The sequence below is a fragment of the Embiotoca jacksoni genome, unplaced genomic scaffold, assembly GCF_022577435.1.
Source record: "Embiotoca jacksoni isolate LCO1_2020_lvr unplaced genomic scaffold, fEmbJac1.0.p SCAF_14, whole genome shotgun sequence".
Classification (NCBI taxonomy): domain Eukaryota; kingdom Metazoa; phylum Chordata; class Actinopteri; family Embiotocidae; genus Embiotoca; species Embiotoca jacksoni.
Window position 1 is genome coordinate 16956046 of NW_027185274.1, and position 24301 is coordinate 16980346.

General features: G+C 41.8%; 1 protein-coding gene across 4 annotated transcripts in view; it reads left to right on the forward strand.

The window, feature by feature from the left end:
- Nucleotides 1-24301, forward strand: part of igsf9ba (immunoglobulin superfamily, member 9Ba) — a 67269-nt gene that overhangs the window by 22768 nt on the left and 20200 nt on the right. For all 4 annotated transcript variants that reach the window (XM_069148357.1, XM_069148359.1, XM_069148360.1 and 1 more), the window contains exons 3-8: nt 1941-2087; nt 8873-9024; nt 13919-14036; nt 18303-18444; nt 21878-22023; nt 23534-23676. In XM_069148357.1, coding sequence (XP_069004458.1) covers nt 1941-2087; nt 8873-9024; nt 13919-14036; nt 18303-18444; nt 21878-22023; nt 23534-23676 — 848 coding nt within the window. The remainder of the gene's footprint in view (nt 1-1940; nt 2088-8872; nt 9025-13918; nt 14037-18302; nt 18445-21877; nt 22024-23533; nt 23677-24301) is intronic.

The window sequence follows — 24301 nt, forward strand, 5'->3', positions numbered from 1 at the left end:
TACACAGTTTTCCTATCTGACAAAGCCTGTAATGTGATCTGAACAAGGCGTCAGCCCCTGTGTTTTCACAGTAGACAGAACCCCGTACAGTGCAAGTGTTGTATGCCCAGGAGACCTGTCCTGACGTGGATACAGTGCTGTTAACTCTGTTTACAGCAGCACCCCTTTCACTCCTTGACAAATGGAAGCTAAGGTTGATCCCTACCCTTCACGCCATCACCCACCCCACTCAGCACTTCAATGCCCAGGCAGAAATAGACCTGACTTTTTAAAGACAAGCTACCTTTTTACTGCAAGACTGCAGTCCTCACTCCCCCCACTTCCTCTTTGCTGCTGTATTGATTTTCTGCTCACAAAATAACGTCAGTTTTCTACCCCAACTACGGCAGCAATCCCGGGGTTGGGTATCTATCTATTGCATTTACGGTGCTGGTGGAGCAATTTAGCCCGCCCTCAACGTCAATCTATTTGCCTGACACTCAGTTTGCAGTAACAGGAAACAGTGCTTACAGTACATCTACACATCAAAGTTGGGAAAAATGCTCCATCTCTGAATACTTGTCAGACAGAGCAGAAGCGAATGTTTTAGTCTGTTGGGCTGTCAGAGGCAGCCATGTGAGCAGCGGGCTGGAGGCTTGAAGGCAGACAGCCTAGCAGCTGAAGATTTCACCATGCCTGGTTTCCTGAACGTCTCTCATCCCTTGTGATTTCCTCCTTTTAGAATTCCAATTTATCCTGAGCCTTGAAGAAAAAAAGAGCCGGGGATGGAGAAGTTTTACAAGAAATATGATTTCCGGGAAGTTAGAAGGCTGGCTGGTCCTTTTCCACTTTGACACCAAATATACTTTTAATTCCTCTGAAGGTGTGGCCGTCAGGCAGTTTCATGCATTAATCCGAATACTTCGAGCCAGATGGGAGTTCATTTATGTTTAAATATTGTGACATTTTAACAATTAAAGGAAAAACTTCAGTTTTGGGGATGTGTTCACTTCCTTTCTTGCGTGGAGTGAGATGAGAAGTCTGTTAGATATGAAGCTACAGCTGGGAGGCAGATAGTTTAACATTAGCTTAGCATATATCTTGCAACAGAAAAGCACAGAAATAGACCAGTGCATCACTAACCCACAAAACCTGATGCATTTCAGTTTGACGACCGATTAAACCAACACATAAACTCACGAACACAGATAGCAAATACACACGTTTCCCAAATGAACTGCTTTTAAATCTACAGTTTTGCAAGTAATCCTGTGCGTTTGTGGGGTATGTAGATTGTGCAGGCTGTCTGTAACTGTGTGCGTCTACTCCAATGGTCCAAAGTCGTGGAAGTCAGGTTGATTGAAGGCTCTAAATTGCCTGTAGGTTTGAATGTACAGTCAGCGTCAAGGATTGTCTGTCTCTGTTAGCTCTGTGTGAGTCTGGCAGCCGGTCCCGGGGTGTTTTCCTGCTCTCTATCCAGTGCTTGGAAAGGCTCCAGACTGTTGCACTGCCTGAGCAGGAACAAGTCATTAAAAAAAAAAAAAAAGAACCAAATAAGGAAATTGTTTGTCACATTCAATTTGGTCTTTGTGCATTAGAATAGGCTGGTGCTTGTGCTCATATTTTAAAAATGACTCATTCAAAGTCTGAGCCCTTCCTGAGAAAAGAAAAATTGGCAGAAGCAAGGATTCATTGCACTTAATGATGCATTATTTTTAGCATCTAGCCCACATTTGAGAATGCTGCACCACTGCGACCTGTAGGCTACTCTTAGTGCAAAAGGAGCCCTCACCCAAACGGCGCTGCTGCCCTGAAATACTTAACCCCCAACTGCTATGATGGATCTCCGTGGCGACCAGCGAAGCCGCTAGGTGTGTGCAAATGTGTGCAGGAAAAGAGCATGTCTTAAAAGATACATTTACAGCACTGAAGTGGTTCATTTCTGTCCCCTCTGTCTGCAGGTAGAGCCTCTCTGCATGGGAAGGCCTCCCTGCAGATTGACCCAGTGCGCTCGGAGGACCAGGGCTGGTACGAGTGCAGGGTCCTGATGCTGGAGCAACAGTACGACACCTTCCACAATGGCAGCTGGGTCCACCTCACCGTCAATGGTGAGTCATCCGGCCCTACAGCCTCCTCTCTGACCGGGGTGTCTGGGCGAAGAATCGTGCGTCACACACTTAATCCATACGTATTATTTGAGGGAATTTCAGACACAGCTTCAAACCTTTTAAAGCCGAACTCAGTGTCAGGGATTTGTTTTGTTTTTTCATTAAATAGATTTCAGCTAATTCCAATCAATCATAAGGAACTAAATTCCATTAACATTTATTAATTTATTGCAAAAATCAGTAGAGATGCAAATAATTGTATTATTTTATTTTACTGTTTGCATGTATTTAAAAAACATTTTTAATCAGGTCTATTATAGACGTTTTTAACGATTATTGACCGAGTTTTTATTATTATTATTATTATTATTATTATTATTATTATTATTATTATTATTATTATTATGTTTTCCTGATTTTTAGGATGAAATATAGTATTTCTTTAGTGCTTCATCATTTTCTTGTTTAGGTTACCTTTTAAAGGAAAATGCTAACTATTCTTTGGTTCTTAAATGTAAAGATTTGCAGCTTTACTCATCTCATTTGGATTTTTATACTTTCAGAACAAATGGAAATTGCAATACACTTTGATTATCCCCACTCTTTCCTGAGACTTTATATAGAAATATCTTTTCTTGGTCAATTATTTTACTCTTGTTTGATTTAAAGATTTAAACTTTGAACTTAGTGGATCCTAATGCGTTCCCCTTTTATTGTCATTTAGTTGGCCAAAACCATCTTCTTTTACTGAGATTATATTTACAAAATAATGAATTGACCACTCGATAAAGAAATTGATAATAAGCCTTTCAGTCTCGTGGGTTCTTCAGGTGAAAGACTTGCCTCTCTGGTCCAGTTGTTTGTCTGTGGTAAGTTTTCACCATGCCCTGTTTTAGATCACACCTGCAGCTCCTCGGGTAGGAAAGGATGAGAGGCCGATTAGAAGAGAATTGATCGTGGCTAGTTTGAGGCAGTTTCCGGCAGGGATCGTCTGCGATAGTCTGAGAGCCATCAAACTGATGACCAGGCGGAAAAAAAATCTGCACCTTTGCATTTCCCAGGAATGCCCCATTGGCTCAGAGACTCCTGGGGGAAGTGTGTCTTCATATTGTTGCACAGCACCGCTGACAATGATGTCTTTGTGTTTCATGTTTTTAAACCCTGTATCTGTTTCATGAGGACTGCATGTCAGAAAGATACCGTGCTAAGCCGCTGCCTCATGCACATGCATGATTCAGTAAAGAAACTGCAGCCATAAGACAAATTTTGTTGTATTATTGAACTTATTTGCAATTCTACTAGCTGTCTTTTTTGGTCACTAGTTAACGTGAGGGCTGGAATATTCCCGAAACAGGTTTGAAGAAGAAATATTCAGGCCAAAAGTGATGATTTTTCTGTTGTTAGAGCTTCACAGGTGTCAAACTTCAGAAAGCTGTAGTCCTCTGTGAGACTTTGGGAACACAGTACTGTCAGGGCTCGTTCCCATGTATATTTTTGAGGTCTGTAAATTTGCTGCGAGTGCTGCGTGAAACTCATGAATATTACATTTTTCGCCAAGCGCATGTTTTTACGATGGCTGCAATACTCGTATTCGATTAATAATTGGAACGCGCGGCGTGTGAAATACAGTGTAAAGAACCATTTATAAAGTCCACTGCGCTGCATAATCACCGCAGAATAAAAATGCTGATGTGTATGAATGGTTATTACCAAATGCACAACATCATGTTTTCTCCTGTGCGCCAGCACACACGCACACTGCAAATTACTTTGCCGGGTTTTGTGTGCGGCGCATTACTTTGACATGAGAGCGTCTCATTACGCGTGTTTGTGTGCCGCTAAAGGAGATCTCTGATTGCCGGTTAACGCTGAATGGGTTGAATAGGCCGCACTCTGCCGCCGAGTGTCACCTGCACACTCTCCTCATGTTCGGAGTCTGCGAACGTCTGTAGTCGCGAGTGCGTGAATGTCTCGTTGCAGAGGCATGCTGCATCTCTGTGGCTGCCTCATCAATATTCACTCCTAACTGCTCCCTCCCTCCCTCTCTCGCTCCCCCTCCCTCCCTCCCTCCACTGTTGCTCTCCACTCCTGTCAGGCCTTTCAACACAAACCGAGCTCTTTGGGCTGCAGCAGAACTAACAATATCGTCGCATACGTTCCCCGTTTTCTAATTTACGGCATTTTGCGTGACCTCATTCGTGTGTAACGTCTCGCGAGCAGGTGGACGTGTCGAACTGGTACAAATATTAAATTTTTCTGGGGCTGTTATGTAAATAGCAGACAGACGTTGGTGGAAATATCACAAGCTGTCTCGGTGTCTAGACAATCTAACAGGGGAGTTCATACGAAGACTTTCTGGTTCTGCTGTCCTCTAAATGGGAGTCTGTGAAGGAAGCAGGTGCCGTTTTCGTCTGGCGTCCACATAGACGACTACGCACTCGTTTCCTTTGGCCGTTGGTATTTGCATACACTCCTCCTTTGAGTTCCTATTCGCTGGCCTTAACTTCCTGCCAAGCGGAGAGGGGGATTCATGCCCACTCAGTGGCAGGTGTCAGATGGCAAGGCCTTGTGCCCGAAAAAGACACTGAGGCCACTCTCTCGCTCTCTCTTTCTCTCTCTCTCTCCGTCCTCCCTCTCACCAGCCTCATCTCCCTTGTCCGCCCATTCTTTTTACGTCTCAAGCATTAAAAACAAAATTTAACATCACACCATCGGTTAAGAAATTATTTTAAGTTAACCATCCATAGTCGGACGTAAGAAATTAAACTCTGCAACTGTGTCACCGGGCTAGTGATGGGCTGGGATTTCTGTCCCGTTTGGTCGACGTAACAGGGGCCCAAATGGCAGCTCCATATATTCCAAGCATCAAAAAGTGCCATTTTTGGAGGCATGTCTGTTTGATTGACAGGCCTGTGATGCAGTCAGGTTACGGCTATCAGTGGGGTGGACGTAGTATCGCTGGATTTCCAATCAGATCAGTCCACCGCTCGCGCCTCCCATGCTGCTCCAAATATGGTCACTTCCTGCTCCAAACCGCTTCGAACCGCTCCGAACTAGAGAGATGGCGACCGCCAAAACTCGAACTCGAGGCTTCATAACAGCCTTTCACAAACCAATGGATGACGTCACTGTTGGTCGCCACTTGATTGGGATCACGAGGACACTACGACCCTAACTGCACCACAGGCCTGTCAATCAAACAGACACGGCACCAAAAATGATGCTTTTTGACTCATAATATCTAATTAATATTTTTAGATGGACCACCAGAAAACTAATAAGAAGGAGGGACTTTAGCTAATGACATCATAATGACTTTGAAGTTGAATGGGAGTCTACGGAGCCTGAAGTTTTTTGGTGCCAGCCTCTAGTGGCCCTCGGTGATATTGCAGTTTATAGCTCTTCCACATTGGCCTAATTTTTTAAGACCCAAAAGTTACGTCCAGTTTTATATTCAGTGAATGGTCAGATCCTTCGCAGCTCATCCACATATGATTTCTACGGCTAAAAAAAACAAGATGGCGACAGCCAAAATGACAGAAAGGAGGATTTAAAACTGCAGTTAACAAACCTTTGGGTGAGGCTGTGATGTTTTTGAGTTTTTGTTGACTGGGTTATAAGAATTTATGACTCTGTGTTTGCCTGATGTCATAGAGTGATCTAAACCAGCCCTGTAAGAAAAGGTGGAGGCAGCAAATGTGGCAGTGAATAAATAAGTCTTTTTTGTTCCCTTAATTATAATTTATTCTAATCGAGATTCTGTGGAGTACCTTGAGTGTGCCAACATTAGAAGAGGGAGGAAAGTGTCCTTGAGTGGCTCTTTCTTCTCTCGCTAACAGTTTACACTGAAACGTTTGAGGCTTATGATGTGAAATCAATGAAAAATGTGTACTCTATGTAGTCGCGTTCCCTGAGGAGCGGAGACAAGAAAAGAAAAACCGAGCGAGGGAATAAAATCACGGAAACACACTTCAGTTAGTGAAGAAATTACAGAAAAACGAAAGCCTTCAAAGAGCAGTCCGAAGCCTGCGTCTTAGTATCCAGGCCATCTGCTGACGTGCTGCCTGGTGTGCAGAGGAGAGCAGTGGGAGGGGTTGGGATCTTCAAGCATCTTTTAATGTATATAATTGATGAAGAGCTGCAGAAAGTAGGGCGAGAATTTAATGCTCACCTTACTTTACATTTTTGTAGAGCAACTCCCAGGTTTCCCAACCGTGGTGACACTTCCTGTGTGATGAGCAATACCTGACGGTGTGAAACAAATCCCAGGATGACCAACGAGGCTGCTGCCGTCACCAGCAACCGCCGCCATGCGTGACACCTACTTCCTGTCAACTGATGCTCATTCCCTCGAGAACAATCTGAATTAGGATTAGAATTAATAACAGCACTGAGAGTGTTGGAAGAAGCACTCAATTCCTGTACTTATAAGGAAAATCAACAACACAATGTAAAAAAACAAACAAAACATTATACATAATAATCATAATCTTTATTTACGTAGCACCTTTCTTCCAAGAAATGCAGCTTAAATTGCTTTGCAGCAAGAAAATTGCATGCACTTAAAGTGCCTCACTTAATAACAGATTTAAAGAAGCATTAAAACATGTTAAAAGGTCATTTAGAATGTAAGATAAAATGCAGAAGAACAGATCAAATTAAACACGAAACAACACAGTTGAAAATAATGAATGAAACAAAATATATATACGAACGTGTTAGACATAACATGTCCAGCATTTAAAGTCCAGTGAAGTAAAAGTGCAAAAATATTATCAGCTTTTACTGAAAGTATTCAAATTAACGTCAAAAATGTACAGATAATTAGTCTATGGGGTCGATATATTTTTTTATATACGGTGTTATTTATGTAATACTGATGCATCAATGTCTAAGAAACAGTTTCAGTTCTCAGATTATAAAAGAGGACGTAGCTTTCGCGTAAAAAATGAGGCCGTTGCCGAAGAGCCATGAACTGCAAGACCACTGAGGGCAACTAGGGGCTGGCTTCAAGAAGGTTCTGGCTCCATAGACTCCCATTCAACTTCTCTCCTGAAATAAAAAGTCAAGAAATGTTTTCCATAAATCATAATGGTGACATTCACTAAAGTCTTTCCTCTTCCCTTTGCAAATAATTCCATCATTTATTCGTAGACATAAGTGCAGACATCGTATAATGTACCATAAACCAGTGCCTCACTTATCTGATCTGTTTGATTGACAGGCCTGTGACGCAGTCAGGTTTCATTTGTCATTTGTCATGACATAATTCATGTTCTGCTATAAAAACTTAATTTTTTTCAGTTTTTCCCCTATTCTGATCTGAAATATGTGATAATTTAGAGGTGAGATTTCTTCTTGGTGGAACTTTTTACAACTCCGAAACGTGAAAAGAAGCCCCAACTATACGCCTGTTTTGTTAAGGATCCACTAGTTACATTTTTTTTTAAATGCTTTGTATTCTATTGTAAAGTCGTTTTCATTCCCTGCACATTTTAGACGTTTTACTTTTCCTGTTTATGCCTTACACTTTTATTATTGGGGATTTTTTTGTTGTTGTCCCATTTTATTTGTATGATTTTATTTGCTTTAATCTTGAATTTTAAAAAAAAAAAATCCCGGTTCCTCCGTGTAAATCACTTCGTAACTTTGTTTCGAAGAGTGCCGTATCAATAGAGTTTATAATTATGTAAAATTGTACTTGAGCACGGTGCTTGAGTAAAGGCACTTGGTTACACTCAACACGTACATGTTGCTGTGTCAGTAAATCAGTGAAGTAAATCTTGAGATTAAAGCTTCCAACTCTTATTGAAGCAGCTGCACAACGTTGCCTCTTAATAACTAAAACGATGCATCATGATCCGTTTAATGCAGCCGTTGACCCGTCAGCCGCACGAGCTCGGGATGCATAAATCAGTCGTGCGTTTTATTAGAATCTTCATTAATCTGCCGTATCATATAATGTAATGAGTGTTGGGGAGTGAGAGGGCAGCGTGGACAGACAGATGTCTAAATGTGCTAATTGGGCAATTTGTTTGCTCCATGCCAGGTGCTTGTGTGCAGTCTGAAGCATGGCAGGACTCCCAGCGGCGAACAGTGACCCAGTTGAATATCGGTGCCTTTTTTTTTTTTTCTTCTCGATTTAACTAAACACAGCGCCACTATTTATATTTAAAGTATCATGCTGAAAACACCGACAGCAGCTGGCTCGGGGAGCTGCCGTTTACTGGCCTGTAGGAGGTGGTGAACAGCTCCCTCGTGGCTGTTCGTGAAGCTCAGGAACATCAGGTGGAAATGCAGCGATTTTGCAAAGTGGTTTCTCTAGGTTTTAAAAAAAAAACCAACAAAGAAAAGCAGCGTTGCAGGGGAGGTTGTTGTCATCACTGGTAAATGTCAGCTGGTGCGCAAACCGGCAGTCGCATCACGCAGTGTCTGAGCAACAACACCTGTCTGATCTAGTTTTACTTCAATACCTCCATTGAAATGGGAAGCTGTTCAACTGCGCATGCTGACATTCAGTTAGCATCGAACAGCTGTCGGTCTCATCGTGGCACCACGGGAGAAGTCAGACGATCGCTGACGGGATTGTAAAAATATCATCTGAGAATCCTTCATTTCCCCCTCTGTGCATGTTGAGTAAAAACTTTGACCTTTGACCCACCGAGAAAAATAAAGCGAACCCTCATTTCATGGCACTCCGGCGAACAGTTGTTGAGATATTTTACGCCGATATAAAGTGTGACTGTGGTCGTTTATAAAAAATGATTCCTTTATTTTCTCCACAGCTCCGCCTTCATTCACTGCGACGCCGCCGCAGTATGTGGAGGCGAAGGAAGGGGGAAGCACTCTGCTCAGCTGCTCTGCCCAGGGAAATCCAAAACCAATGATCAGCTGGCTGAGGGAGGGGGAGGAGCTGGCCACCAACACAAAATACTCGGTAAGAAACGCATAGTGGCGTAACATAACTGCGATTTATGATTGTGTTCAAAAATAGAAGCAGGGTTTTGTGCACAGATGGTGTCATCCACTGAGTCCATCTGCACCGCCAGTATGTTATGGACTATATCTCTCTCGGACTTATATCCCTTCATTCTGTTGTTGTGCTGCAGAAATATCGTTTCTTTTAAATTGAATTTGGTCACATAGTACTTTAATCGTTCAAATTGATGTGACTTTAGTTGATTTTTGTCCAAAAAACAATACAAATATCAGCAGTAAATTATTTTACGTTAAACAACATGACGGGGGGGAAAAAATAATTTTTTGGGGAGTTTTTGGTGTAAAAGAAGTTAAAAATTGCAGATATTTGGTGAAATTAGGACCCAAATTTGTGACCAATCCAGGATGAATGAATATCAGGCTAATTCTGCTTCCTTGTAATGTCTTAAATAGAAATTAAAAACACACCCTGAGTCACTTTTACATTCACACTCTTCAGGACATTTCTGAGCCTCCTTTGTTGCGTGGTGATGGCTGATTTTTTTTTTTTTTTTTTTAATCCTGTGGATAAACTCCCAAACGTAGACTGAACGTGGACAGTCTGATGTCACGACGAGATATTTCTGGCACAGCCGCGGCGTGGTTTTATAACGGCAAAAGAAAAATGTCTCCAACATCCCGAAACGTTCAGGCTCGCGGTGCTGATTCCGCTGCAGCGAAATCAAAAGTCGTTTTAACGTGCAGCTCCATTACATGTGACTCAGAAACAAGCGCTGATGCATCGCAGCTGCGGGCTGTTGCGTCCCGAGTTGAAGCTGCGAGTGTCACTTCGTCTGGAGAACTCACTGTGCGATCAGAAACACGTCTCCTCTCTCCACCTACACGTCTCGCTGACGGCTGGATGCAACGAGGTCACGTCGGGGAGGGCGTCACGAGTTCGTCGTGCAGAACTCGCAATCGGAAGCAGACGAGGGCGGCGCGGAGAAACGGGAAAATGAAAAAAAAAAAGAAAAAAGGAGCTGCTGGAAGGCTTCGGCTGGAACAGATTGGCGAATATGTCGACCGCGTACGAGAGCTTCGAGGGGGCATCCTTCATGCTGCTCGTAATAGTTTTTTTTTTTTTTTTTTTTGGAGACTTTTATTCAGAGGTGGTTCGCCGCCTTCCTTTTTTTCTGCGTGCCTTTTCACATTCTCATATGTCCCTGATGCTGCAGTCTGCTGCGGGTGCGATCAACTCGCCGTGTGCGATGCGCTGCAGACGAAGCGACGGCAGCGTACGGGAGCGTCTGCTGAGCGGCTCCTTCGCTTTCGCTTTCTGCCTTTTTTGCTGCCTCCAGTCGCCTCTTTTTAACACCGTCGCCTTCAGTAAATGATTAGACAACATTCTGATGCATTATTAATCCCCCCCCCCCCCCCCCCCCGTGCATCAATATTACATGAGTGCTAATATGAATTTACATTCTTCCCTCATCGGTTTCTCAGCGAGTCTCCTCTCAAATTTGGGGAAAAGCCCCATCTCGTGGTGAGCAGTGTGTGCGTGTGTGTGCGTGTGTGTGTGTGTGTGTGTGTGTGTGTGTGTGTGTGTGTGTGTGTGTGTGTGTGCGTGCGCGCGCATGAGGGCATATTTTCTCACCCACATACTCAGATCCATGGAGACATCATGGAGAAAGGGAGGAATGTGACAGACAGGGTTAGAGAGGAGCAGGAATCCTCCTCCTCCTCTTCCTCCTCCTCCTCCTCCTTCTCCTCCTCCTTCTCCTCCTCTCTTTACTCTTCTTCATCACATGCACGGGAAAAAAACTGACACGAAATGAAACAGCTGAGGAGAGGACAGAAACAACAGAACCAGATATAATTCCCGCTGGATGTGTCAGTGAAGTGCACGTCACATAAAATTGAGATTCTGCCTCCAACGCATGCCTCACCTTATCTCCTTCCTCCTCCTCCTCCTCCTTCCTCCTCCTCCTCTCTCTCCTTTACCTTAATCTTCTCTCCCTCACCTTGAATTGAGTTCAGCTATGGCTGAAAAACTATTGGAACAGACGGATGACTGTGACATACCATCACAATCTGTTACTTACACTTACTTCAGTATTATGACTTGATCCAACAGCGATTCTTTGACTTATGGAAGATTCAATGCAACTTTAAATCTCAATATTTGAAAAACAGGATGATCCCTGTGCTAGCTAACTAGCAATGTCAAGTTAGCTGTGTGTGTGTGTGTGTGTGTGTGATTTTTTTTTTTTTGGTTTAAAGAAACCCTCACAGCATCCTTGTCACCAATGATCCCCGAAAATATAGAAATAAAATAAAATTTGATTGAACACAGCTGCGGGTCATTTTGACCCGAGGACAACACGAGGGTTAAAGGGTTGAGGTGGTGCGCCGGTGGTGGTGTTGGTGTTGGTGTTGGTGTTGATCGGATGAGTTGAATTCAGTTCATATACTGTGATTTACTGTGATGACAGCCTGGGTACGCGGCTCGTATTAGTGTTCGCTCAGCCACACTGAAGGGCGGGCCGATCAGTGACCACTGTCGGTGCTTGAGTGCTTTGTCCCGCCCCTCCGTCGCTGTGATTGGACGGCTGGGTAAAAAAAAAAAATTCAAGTGACGATTGCGGCGTTTTGCCCAAAGTTGAATATTATTCAACTCTGTGACTGGAAAAAAATGCCGAACGTTCAGCGCTCACGGAGAATAAATGCTCAGCGCCTTGTTACACTGCTGGTGTTTGCAACTAAAGTAAAGCAACTTAAATAAAGACAAAGATGCAAATCAGGAAAAGACAAGTTATATTTACATGCATTAAGATAAATAATCTGCCTAAAACACAACTAGATGAGCCGTTTAAACTAAAAACCAGGGTAACTGGATTTCAAATCAAAATAAAAGTTAATAATAATAATAATACAAAATAATTTTACTGGGTTAGACCAACAGTTTTTGCAGCGTGTGTGCTGTAACACTATATATATATTGACATGGTATCTCACTCCGAAGCTCTCACCAAGAATATAATTCATTGAAAGGCCTGACATGAACCTTCAATGAGAGCAGATCATTTACACAGAACAGAAAACAAATCAGTATTCTTTTAAATAATGACAGTTTTTTTTAATCTCTTCCAACTTTTTTTAATCAGCGCAAACGGCTTTCCAAACCTCAAACTGCTGCTTCACAACAAATCAGGGATGAGTTTTTCGCTCAGCATGCGCACATCAGCAGTGACACACCAAGTGTCATCGGACAGCCTCTCTTTACCACGATGAAGCCCACAGACGAGCAAAAGTTCAACGCGGCTTCGCTTGATCTTCTCGTTGGAAGCGTCTCCCTGGCTACGAATCGTCTGAGAGACAGATGAAGAGGAATAATTGTGCCGGCGCAGCAGATTCGGCCTTCAGCTGTGTGAATGGACCGACTACAGCTGTGTGTGACTTGAATGGACAGAGCCTTTTGCAACCTGCTGCATAATTTATGAGGCCGTTTCTATTAGGTTTGGTTAATGCGTTTCCCCGCCGCTCCCACCGGTTCTCATCAGAGCCTGCACGCGGACACGCGCAGTGGCACAGAGATACATGTTTCCATAGTTACCATATGCACCACTCAGACCTTGAGTTAATTAAAGCGGGACACATTTGTGACTTTAAAAGCGTGTGACTTATTTTCTGTTGATTAGATTGTCACCACAAACTCTATTTAGGAACGGAGGGTGTTTTTTTATCTGAAGAGTTTAACTAAGAATCTCTCAAGTACAAATTATTAGTATTTTCATTTTCTGCTACTTTATACTGACTTTTCTCTACATTTATTGTCCAAGTTAAAATACAAACAAACAGAGAAAACATATAGATGCTTACATTGTATTTAATTTCTTTACATTCTGTTTAATTGCTGTTTTTTTTTGTTTTCAATAGATCGATTGTTTCAAGTCTGTTCGATTTGTTTTATTTGTTTGATGTTGTGCACCAGTTTTGTCAATATATGTTGCTTCAATGTGCTTTATACTGACCTGAGACGCTTGGAAAAATAATGTTATAAAATAAACGACCTAACAGACGACCACTAAATAATAATAATAATAATCAGCAAATATTTTTATATTTGATCAGTTGAAGTAATTTTTAGTTGAATACTTTCCAGTTTCTCAAATGGGAGAATTTGCTGCTTTGGACCAAACAATAAACTGATTAATCAATAATTCAAATAATTATTCGATGCACAAATCAGGTTGACCCAAAGCAAAACTGTGCTTATACATTATTAGGCAAGACAAATTTAATTGTATAGCACATTTCTACAACAAGGCAATTAAAAGTGCTTTAATGCATTAAACATTAAAGGCACCAAGCAAAAGAAACACACCATAAAAGTACTTTACAAACAATAAAAATAGTGATGAAAACATTAAAATAAAAGAAACAAAAACAAGCTAAAATAGGATAATTCACGTATGAAATAAAAGGATAAAAGTTATCTATAATAATTTGTTTTACCATTTATCTGCAGTTTTGAGTTTTGATTGTGTACTTTTAGAAACATTTTCATTCCAGGACGTTTTATTATTCCTTAATTTGCCAATTATTTCTCAACATATTAAATGTTCTGGCCTATAAAATAAGAATTGTAATTTGTCAGAGTTCAAAGATTTCTTAAAAGACGTCTAAAGCTCTGAAATTAATCATTTTTCTATCATAAAAGGCAGAGAAAACGTGCATATCTTTCCACTTGAGAAGCTTGAACTAGAGAAGTTTGGGTATTCTTCTGAGAAAATGAACCAAAGTCGTTACCAATTGATTTTCTCTCAGTCGATTCGTCGTTGCAGCGTTGAGTTTCTCTGAGTTTCTCGCATCATTTTGTGTCTGCATGTTTACCCCTGCTTGTTGAACTGCAGGTACACGATGGCAGCCTGACCATCCTAGGCATCACCAGAGATGACAGAGGGGCGTACACCTGCCGGGCCCACAGCGACCAGGGAGAAGTGCTCCACACTACCCGTCTGCTGGTTCAAGGTAACGTCTTCATCCGCTAAGCCGCTGCCGAGCCGTTTATTAATAAGTTGACAAATGCGTTTGCACGGATCGCCGGGTTTTTAAATGGAAAAACATGTTTCCCACTCGGTACCTGCGGCCCTAATGTTGCATTTGCATCGACGTGGCAGTTAAGTTTCATTATTTATAGTTACAGGCATGCAGCGCTCTGGTGTACTGATGTATGTAACACACCTTCTGGGTCTGTATCAGGCAGTCGATAGCTCAGTCTGGGGCTTCTCTCTCTCTCTCTCTCTCTCTCTCTCTCTCTCTCTCTCTCTCTCTCTCTCTCTCGGTGTGTGCGTGCATGTGTGTACAGCGGGATCCGTCTGCGAGAACGTCACTGTCTGTCTCCGGTCCATTAACCAGACTCTCTCTGCTCGACACAGATCAGATAGATGGTTGTGATAGCAGCCTCCAGGTCCTCTCAGGCTCCTGATACAGCAAGGCCACGGGGAGTTAACAGTGTGTATTTAACAAGCAGCAGAGCATCTCGCTTTTACGGTGGCGTTGAGAGTGAGGTCTGTTTTAACGCTCGACTTCTGTACGTCGAAACACAGCGAAGGAATTACTCCTCTTTTCCTCCACAGTGCAGTAAATGCACACACACACACACACACACACACACACACACACACACACACACACACACACACACACACACACACACACACATCTACTGTCTGTAACCCGGTGAGGACTTTAACTATTGATGCATGTGATGCAGCTGCATTAAGGTTTCCGGCCTGCAGCGAGTCGATACCTGCACCCTGGACCACGACACACTGCAGCTGTGGGCTGTTCGGGTGTGAGGCATCCGTCTCGTAAAAACAGGATTATGTCACTTTGATTTCCAGCTACATGAAGCGACGACATATTAGTCAACTAAAACCTTTTTAGTGTTTTGTTGACGACGTTTGGACCGCATGACCAGATATAGTCTGGTTTTGCGTTATTCTGTGGAACTGGGCCGTTGTACTGGCAGTAATGTTGCAGTGTTAGGGATAATGTTATGAAAAAAAAAAATCATTTTGAGATTAAAAAACAAGAAAAATCTTTGTTATACATTGATAAATTATAAGAAAATGTTTAGAGAATAAAGGGATTATATTTGAAAAAAGTCATGATACTGTAACAGTAACAAAGTTATAACAGATATTACGAGAAGGATAATGTTGCATAGATTACTTAATTATTGATGTATGTTGTGGATTAAGATGACTGAATTACCTGTTTATGATAAATGAAAGATATACTTTTCAACTTTCTAATGAAAATACTACATTTATTTTCCTAATGTTTCAACATCATTCTTGAAGATATCACAATATGTTTGCCTTACTGCGGCCCTGATACTGTAGAAATATATGGTCTATATATGGTTGAGTATTATGGTCAAATTTGATTTCTTTATCAGTTTTATTGGGCACCTATGGTTGTTTTTGGACAGCCCTGGATGACGGGGACTAGAACTATTTCACTTCTAAATGTCAAACAGAAGTCAGTTCTTGACCAGCAGTGTTCCCGTCATCAAAGCTGTATGTGAGAGGGAATTTGTCCACCAACCATTCAGAAAAGAAATCTGCAGGGACGGAGAAGTCGGTTTGTATACAGTGAGAAAACGGGTAGAAATAAATCCAGCTGTTTTGTCTTTCTATTGATCTTAAAATTAAGGCACGGAGGGAAAGTTTTTGGAAAATTAAGGTTTTGTAATGGTGTTTATTCTCGAGCGACTTGATTTCTTAATGTTATAAGGTGTTCTCGCCTTTTCACAGAGGTCTTTCTGGCCATGTGAACATGACCTGCTGTCATATTAACCATTCATATTGTAGGATTTAGGAGCATCTATTGGAATGTAATGTTTTAATTAGTGTAAAATCACATTGAACCGAGAGGCAACCAACAGTGACGTCACCCATCAGTTTGTGAGCTGCTGTTCCAAAGTCTCGAGTTTGGGTTTTGCCCGACGCCATCTTGCTATTTTGAAACCAGAAGTGAAGGCCACTAGGGTTGGCTGTCAAAAAACCCTGGCTCCATTGACTCCCATTCATAAAGGTCATTATGGTGTCATTAGATAAATTCCCTCCTTCTGATCAGTGTTCTGTTGATCCTTCAGATAATAATTTCATCATTAATTAGGTTTTAGGTGTCAAACAGAGCTATGTTTAGGGGTGTGCCTGGTTTCTATTGACATACCTGGGGTGCAGTCAGGTTGTGTCTTTGGGGTCTCATATCCCCCCCATGCTCCTCCACAGCTCGTCCAAATATGGTCACTTCTGGTTCCAAAAAACAAGATGGTGAAACTAGCTAATAAACCAATGGTGGCCACCGTCGATCCTTTTCCACGCTTGGAAAGGTAAAGGGGTCCAGTGGTTTGCAAATCTGTAATCCCACCACTAGATGCCACTATATCCTACACAGTGCTCATTTAATACCAGAATAATGGCAGTAGGGTGTGTGATGGAGGATAATATTGATACACCGCTGACTGTACATGCAGAAATCAGGAGCCTAGGAATAAGAAACCCACAAAAAAAACAATCTACTCTCGAGTTGGGTTGATTATTACCATGTAAATGGCTGTGAAATAAAAGATATGATTACTACTCACGCTCAACGCGCAATAACACGCAGATATCTGTGGAGTCATGATTCTCACTGCGATGATCTGTTTTTAATTGTTCTGTGAAAGGCCCCACCTGACGTACATAAAGCTGTGCACGCTGAGAGGGAAATAAGCAGGAGGCTTGTATCTGGGCCCGCTCATAAAAGACAGCTTACCTTTCATGACTTCTGCTGTTTTATTGAGAGTTAGGAGCAAACCTCGAGCACCTCGGGGGATGAGAGGCTGGCAATGCGAAGCACGCATGAGCTTCAACACCGGCTACTATTAAGGCTACGATAACTGTCTGCTCGCTGTGTTTTACATCACACTGTGGTGATATATTGTAAATAATGCTTCGCGTGTTCTTTTTCTCACCCTGATGTGTTCCTGAAAGAAAAAAGTAGAAGCAGGGGAGGCCGGTACATAGAGCAGAACTCATCTTAATTTAATAGTACTTTTTTTTTATCACTGTAACTGTCTCCTTTATTCCTTCATATAGAAGAGTTTCAGACACTTCACTTCAAACAAAAGATTCCAGGACACTGCATTTAAAACCAAAAGCTGAGTGTCTTAATGCCTTACAAAGGTTTTCTGTTAATTAATTGTTGTCAATATGATAAACAATAATTTTGCTCCAATGTATACAGTATTTGTTGATTTGTTGAACTGATTACTGTTCTTTTTTTATCTGACCCTGTTTCAAATAAAAGTAATGAGCTAAATCCTGACATAATGTATAGTAAAAATGATCCGTTTTTGATTTTAGTCACTTTACCATGAGCATTGCTGGTAATGCAAAGCATTTGTCTCAACTGAAATAAACAGGAAGTCAGATACAAGTCCGCAAATGTTTGTAGAAAACCACAAAATAAATTAATCTTATAATATGAGTTTTACAAAGAATACTCTTCACATTATGAATTTTTATTTTATTTTTATATAACCATTTGGTAGTTTTTGAATGTTTAATCCTCATCGTATATACTTTTTTATGTACTGGACACTGAAAAAGGACATCACACCCACATGTTAGAAGTTCTTAATTCAATTAAAATCAATCTTTTTGGCCGCCTATCAAATTAATAAATATGAATATACTGTATGTTTTGCTTTTTGGTGTTTTCTTTTAAATGGTAACTGATCAAATCGCTGTATAATGTGCAAAAGGGAACATAGATAATTACCACCTGCTTCTGCAGCTGCACTCAACCCTACGGAACCTTTTAGCATCTTAAAGTTCATTGTTTTGGTTTTATGAATCCCAGCTTTATTATATTGTGTCACTCTCACCGGGACAGCTGTTTCTATGGAGATAAATTTTGAACTGAATACGATCTGTTCATCACCAAACAGCATACAGACAAAGATAACAAGTATCCCCTTTCCCACTGCTGGCTCTACTCCACTCGACTCTACTGGCTTTTAATACGAGGTACTCTTCTGGAGATCAAAAAGAGAGTTAAAAATGCACTAACATTGATTAGGTTGCCTGAAAAATGACAAAATGAATTATAATGTAACTGCTGGATGTGTAAAGGCAACTGTTTGCTAACAAGATATCAACTTAAAATGTGAAAGCAAAAGTTTGTTTCTGCAGCTTTACAGAGTTAAAATAATCCAACACCTGTTTTTGTTTTTCTCAGGGCCTCCATACATCGTGTCACCACCCGAAAACATCACTGTAAACATATCCCAGAATGCACTCTTCACCTGCCAAGCGGAGGCGTATCCCGGCAACCTGACCTACACCTGGTTTTGGGAAGAGGACAACGTCTACTTCAAGAAGTAAAGTTATGATCGGGTTCACTTCTGTACTGTAGCTGCAGTGTTTCTCTGCGTGTGGGAACTTCTCAGTTAAGCATGTTGGTGAGGTTTAAGACCTAAGAGCCCCTCGCTTGGAGACTCATTTAAATCATCGCCAAGCAGCCTTTATCCCACAGCTTTTGTGATGTGAGTGACATTGTGTGTCTCTGAGCCCTTTGCTGTTTTGTATTTTCAGTGACTGTCCAAGGGTATGAGTGTGTGTTTGTGTGTGTCCATATCTGTGTGTGCGCCCCTGTCCTGCTGCAGCCCTGTGGGCAGTAAGAGTGGGCCTGCTGGGGGTCCGTCTGGAGCGTGCCAGGCGAGTTAGTGCACTCTGATGACAGCATCGCATGACTCAGGCCTTGTGTCATCGTATGCCTCTCATGCGGCGATGATCTGAAGCGTAGCCAGGACTTCCGCGGGCTCCCCAAAGCAAGTCTTTAGAGTCTCAGAGGGTTTTACAGCAAACAAGTGACAGACAGAACAAGCAGCAAGGAAGAACAAGTGAATGGGGTTTAGACTGGTGGTGAAAACAAGCGTCAGAGGGACTATCAGAGAGGAAGAGTGCAAAGTGACTTTAAAGACCTTTTGTAGCGTCAATCTTGATTTTTTTTTTTTTTTTTTTTTACTTTACTCAGTGACATGTTTTTTCTACAAAACCCTACTGTATGTGATTTTAATCCTTAATAATAAATATCTTATTTCCTATTCATGTCTGTACATATCCTGGTAGTTGAGGTACATCGGCGCTTTATCCTCTTGCAGTGGCACCCTGGATATGTGTAAAAACAAAAGAAAAAGTGGGTTAACAGCCAATCAAATCTTCAAAGTAGATATTAATAAGAGGCTGAACGTTCTCCTCTCTCTGAGTTGTACAAGTCCGTTTCCCAAAAAGTTGGGACGCTGTGTAAAATGTAAATAAAAACAGAATGTGATAATTTGCAAATCATGTAAACCCATATTTAATTGGAAATAGACCAAAGACAACAGATCAAATGTTGAAACTGACAATTTGAGGATTTCATAATATCATTAAAAGATTTAGCAAATCGGGAGAAATGGCCGTGATATTCGGGCCCTCAGGCGGTACTGCATGAAAAACAGACATGAATCTGCAGTGGAAATCACTGAATGGGCTCAGGAACACTTCAGAAAACTGTCCCACCTGCAGTCCAAACCTGTCACCCATTGAAAACATTTGGCACATCATGAAACAAAGAATACGACCCTGAACTGTTGAAAAGCTGAAATCTTATATCAGGCAAGAATGGGACATCATTTTGCTTTCAAAACTGCAGCAACTAGTCTCCTCAGTTCTCAAACATTTACAGTGTTGTTAAAAGAAGAGGTGATGCAACACTGGTAAACATGCCACCCTCCCAACTTTTTGAAACTCAGTTTCAACATCTTATATGTTGTCTTTGTTCTATTTTCAATTAAATATGGGTTAACATGATTTGCAATTCATCGCATTCTGTTTTTATTTACATTTTACAGAGTGTCATAACTTTTTTGAAAACAGGGTTTCACATTGCTTCAGCTGACGCCTGATATTTTGTGAGCAACAAAACACGTGTCAGGTGTGTGCTCACCATCATCCAGGATGGATATCAGAGGCCCCTCTACCGCTCTTAAATTCAAAGTTTTGATAGCTTTGAATATTAGTAAAGAATTGCTTTACTTCTTTATAGCGAGGATTTCATGTAGAAGACAAAACCAGCACACCTGTGATCAGCTTAATGTTAACAACAGCACACATGCAAACGATTCTAATAAATCCCTGGTATTGTTATTTGAATGGGTGTCTAAGGCAGCTATGCCATGGGATGGTGCTGGAGGCTGGTTATCAGGCCTAATCCTAACTCTAGGGTTGGGTTCAGGGTTACAGGCAACGGAGGGCGCTAGACACGAGAAAGTTTACAGGCATAAGGGAGGCCTAAAGACATTCACACCCACCAACTTTCAGATCCCTGACACCTTTCTTCTGGAGGTTAGTTAGACACCATCACTTATTAGGGTTAGGGTTTGGTAAATTGACCTTTGACCTCCCAGTGGTTTCATTTCCCAAGGAAACCTTTAGTTGAACCGGACGACAGATTGTATGAAAAGATAATTAGATGCTCGACTCCTTATCATCTGAATTGACCTCTGACCTCCTAGTAGTTGCATTTTCTCAGGTGTCCAGGGTTTGAACTGTGAATCTGATACGACCTCATTGATCAAACCCACTTCATTCTCATTGGTTTGGTTTAAACTCCACCTCTTTGCTCCCATTGGTCGGGGCAGGGTTACCAAGGGGTGGGGTTAGAAAGTGGTGAGGCTAACAAGGGTGGGGAAGGGGGCTAAGGTCACCAAACATCAATTTTTGACAGGTGGTACTGCATTTCTCTCTCCATCCTCATTAAGTAAAATAAACTAAAGGCTGGAGGTAGCTCGTGAAATTTAATATAAACAATCCTTTGTGATGGCAGCGTGTGAAAAATATGTTTGTAATCCATTCAGTTTTAAGATACACATCGTGCCATATTATTTGAGAATAACACCGCAGGGGTGGACTGTCTCCATATTACTTCCTGCCTTCACCTACCAAACACCTCACTAATTCACAGCATGCTATGCTAACACCATGCATGCTATGCTCATACCCCCCAAAAAAAGAAACCATCCAGTACAAAGCCTGTTATGACATGAGCGCGTTCAATATCTCACTGCGGTTCTCGCCTCCCTTTACTGATGTTTCATTGGCGTAAATGCAGAATTCTGTTTTTTTGGAATTGTACAGGGTCCAACGAAATTAAAGAAAACAATTGAAGTCTGTGCAACACAAGGGAAACGGATCAAATAAAGTCAATATATAGGTATATAAATGTGAAAGATGTGGGGATTTGCCCTTCTATATGAGAACAGTAGAGGTGGTGGGGGAGCTTCATACCTTTTACACATGACAATTGTTGATGAATGGATTTTGGCAAAGGCCTTTTCACAATCAGTTCAATAAGCTCTATAACATCTGTGCAGAATTCATTATTTTAAGCATTGATATGAAAGTTACAACATAAGAGGGGGTGTCATTGGAAAGTGTTACCGCTTTATTTAAAGATGTTTTCAGTTTGAGCTTCAGTTCTGCTGTGTGATGAATGTGGAAATACAGCGTGGACAGTGAGGAAAGAACTCAAACTGATTCTCTGCTTCGTCATCAGTGTGTTTGATTTTATAGGGTGTCAGGCCGGAAGGCTCTGTGCTCTTTGAATCCCTCTCGGTCGGCTGCTGTTTGACTCTCTGCTGCTCTCTTATGGCACCTTGATGTAATTTAACACAACAAAAAGGAAAAGAAAAAAAACCAAAAACTAGATGTGCTCCCTGTCCTGTTTCAGCAGCAGCACGATGTGACAAAACATCTGTGTGTTTCTTGCAGCGACCTGAAGCTCCGAGTGCGCATCCTCATCGACGGCACCCTCATCATCTTCCGGGTCAAGCCGGAGGATGCCGGGAAATACACCTGCAGTCCGAGCAACAGCCTCGGCATCTCGCCCTCAGCATCAGCCTACCTGACTGTTCAGTGTGAGTGTTACCACGGCAACCGAGTGGAGGAGGAGGAGGAGGGTGTGTGTGTGTGGGGGGGGGGGGGGTACGGCACAGGGAGCAGCAGCAGCAGCAGTATGGAGGCTGCTGTAGTAATTTGGCAGCGCTGCTCCGCGACTGTAACGGGAAGTAACCTTCTTGGATTTCAAGGTCACGTGTTTCAGAGGCGGCAGAGTTCGGCCCCTCGACGCTTTGACTCAGCCCCTACATTTAACCCTAATCATTGCATCATAATCTGTGCACAAAGATGGAGACAGACTCCATTTTTTTAAATATTTTTTTTATTCTGGTCCCCCTCAATCTGAAACAGTGACATTCCTGTGCTTCCTCTGCGGCTGATGAGAGAGAGGAACGCCGCTCCGGGCCACCTGACGCTCCGTCGGCAGCCCTTACTGTACGAGCTAATTTGCTCCCAAGTTGCTGCTGGTCATTGATTATTGTGCTACAGTACGAGAGAGAGAGAGAGAGAGAGAGAGAGAGAGAGAGAGAGAGAGAGAGAGAGAGAGAGAGAGAGAGAGAGAGAGAGAGAGAGAAGAGGGACTCGCAGCACTGCAGGCATTGATTTCATCACTGGTCTCACATACTGTACAGCAGACCCAAATCAAACCGGTGTCGCGGATGCAAAACTGGGCGATACTGCAGAGTAGAAATGAAGACGCCTTTTTTGACAGTTTCATGGGTTTTATACGTCTAGACTAATAACTTTGGTACATTACAAAGTTTATATCTGCAGAAATATGATGATAACATTAATCAGATTTCAAATTAGTATTGTTCCTTTTGGCGATTTTGTATTAGACCCCAAAAAACACCTTTTACAGGCTGCACTACTGCACCACTCTCTCGCTGGCTGTTGCCTCATCTCCTCTCCCACTAATTCCCCTTTCAGCACCTCTTTTATGTTTCCTGCATGCAAGGAATTTTTTTTAATATTTCCGCAGTGTCACCCGGTCTTGAAAAAATTCTCTGTAACCGCACGATCGTATCTCCAAAAATGTTGGAGGTGTTGTTCTTTAACACAATTGAAAAAAAAACAACGATTTAGCTGGAGATAAAACTGGATTTTGAATTGTGTTTGTTGTAATTAAGTTGAAATATTCTTCATCATGCAGACGGCGTGGGCTGTTCTCACTGCAGAAGATCTTAGTTTTGACAGAAAACATAATTTGTTTTCCTGTTTTCCAAAAATCATATAAAAGTCTGTTTAAAACTCTTATGAAAAACATCTGATAGTAAGCTCACTGCAGTCAAACATCTCTCCTCAGACTCTCTGAATCTGAAGGATACCTATGCAGCGCTCCTGAATTTAAGATAAGACGCTAATCCTTCTGGTCCTGGAGACATTTTCGGAGGACTGATTCCCGACTGCAAGAAGCTTCAGAAACGTTTTCTAGTCTTTTCCAACGAGTGGTTGTGAAATTTCTTCACACAAACATTCTGCTCAGACACATTTATATTTGCGTAACCCTGATCCATCCTTTACATCCAGACCCCGCCCGGGTGATCAACATGCCCCCGGTCATCTATGTGCCCCGGAAACTGCCCGGCATCATCCGCTGCCCGGTGGACGCCAACCCGCCTGTGACATCAGTGAAGTGGGAGAAAGACGGCTACTCGCTCAGAGTGGAGAAGGTCAGTCTTTTGTTGTTGTTTTTTTAAGTTTCATATGCCTGATTGTAAAATTTAAGAAAATGGTCTGTTTAAAATTGTTTTTAGTTTCACACGAGGCGCGGTTTGATTCAGCTTTGATGAATTTGATCAATTTAGTCTGAATTTAACCCGACGGGTGATATTTTATCTGAAAACTTTTTTCAGTTTGAGTTGTTAAATTTAGATTTGTGTTTTATTTGTACTTTAACACACACACAGCAGATCTTTAAATATTCTGACAGCTATTTAAAGGAGATTTATTCCAACGAACGTGGACATTTACAGGATTATTACGCTGTTTGATTGACAGGCTGCTTTCAAGGTTACGAACATATCATATATTTTTCTTATTTTCAAACTTTCAGGTTCATAATCTTCTGTTTATTTTTATTATTTTACAACAGGACAATCTTTTGGAAAATAACCACGATGACAAAAAAGACACGAACGTCACATGTTAACGTGCACTTCACGTATTTTCACAAATCTCCGCCTGTGAAGGTTCAACTCAGTGTTAGCATCATCATCTTTTATTTCTACTCATTAACAGTGATTTGAAACTACATAGACTGAGAAAATGTTTATTTAAACAAGGAGATGAACAAAC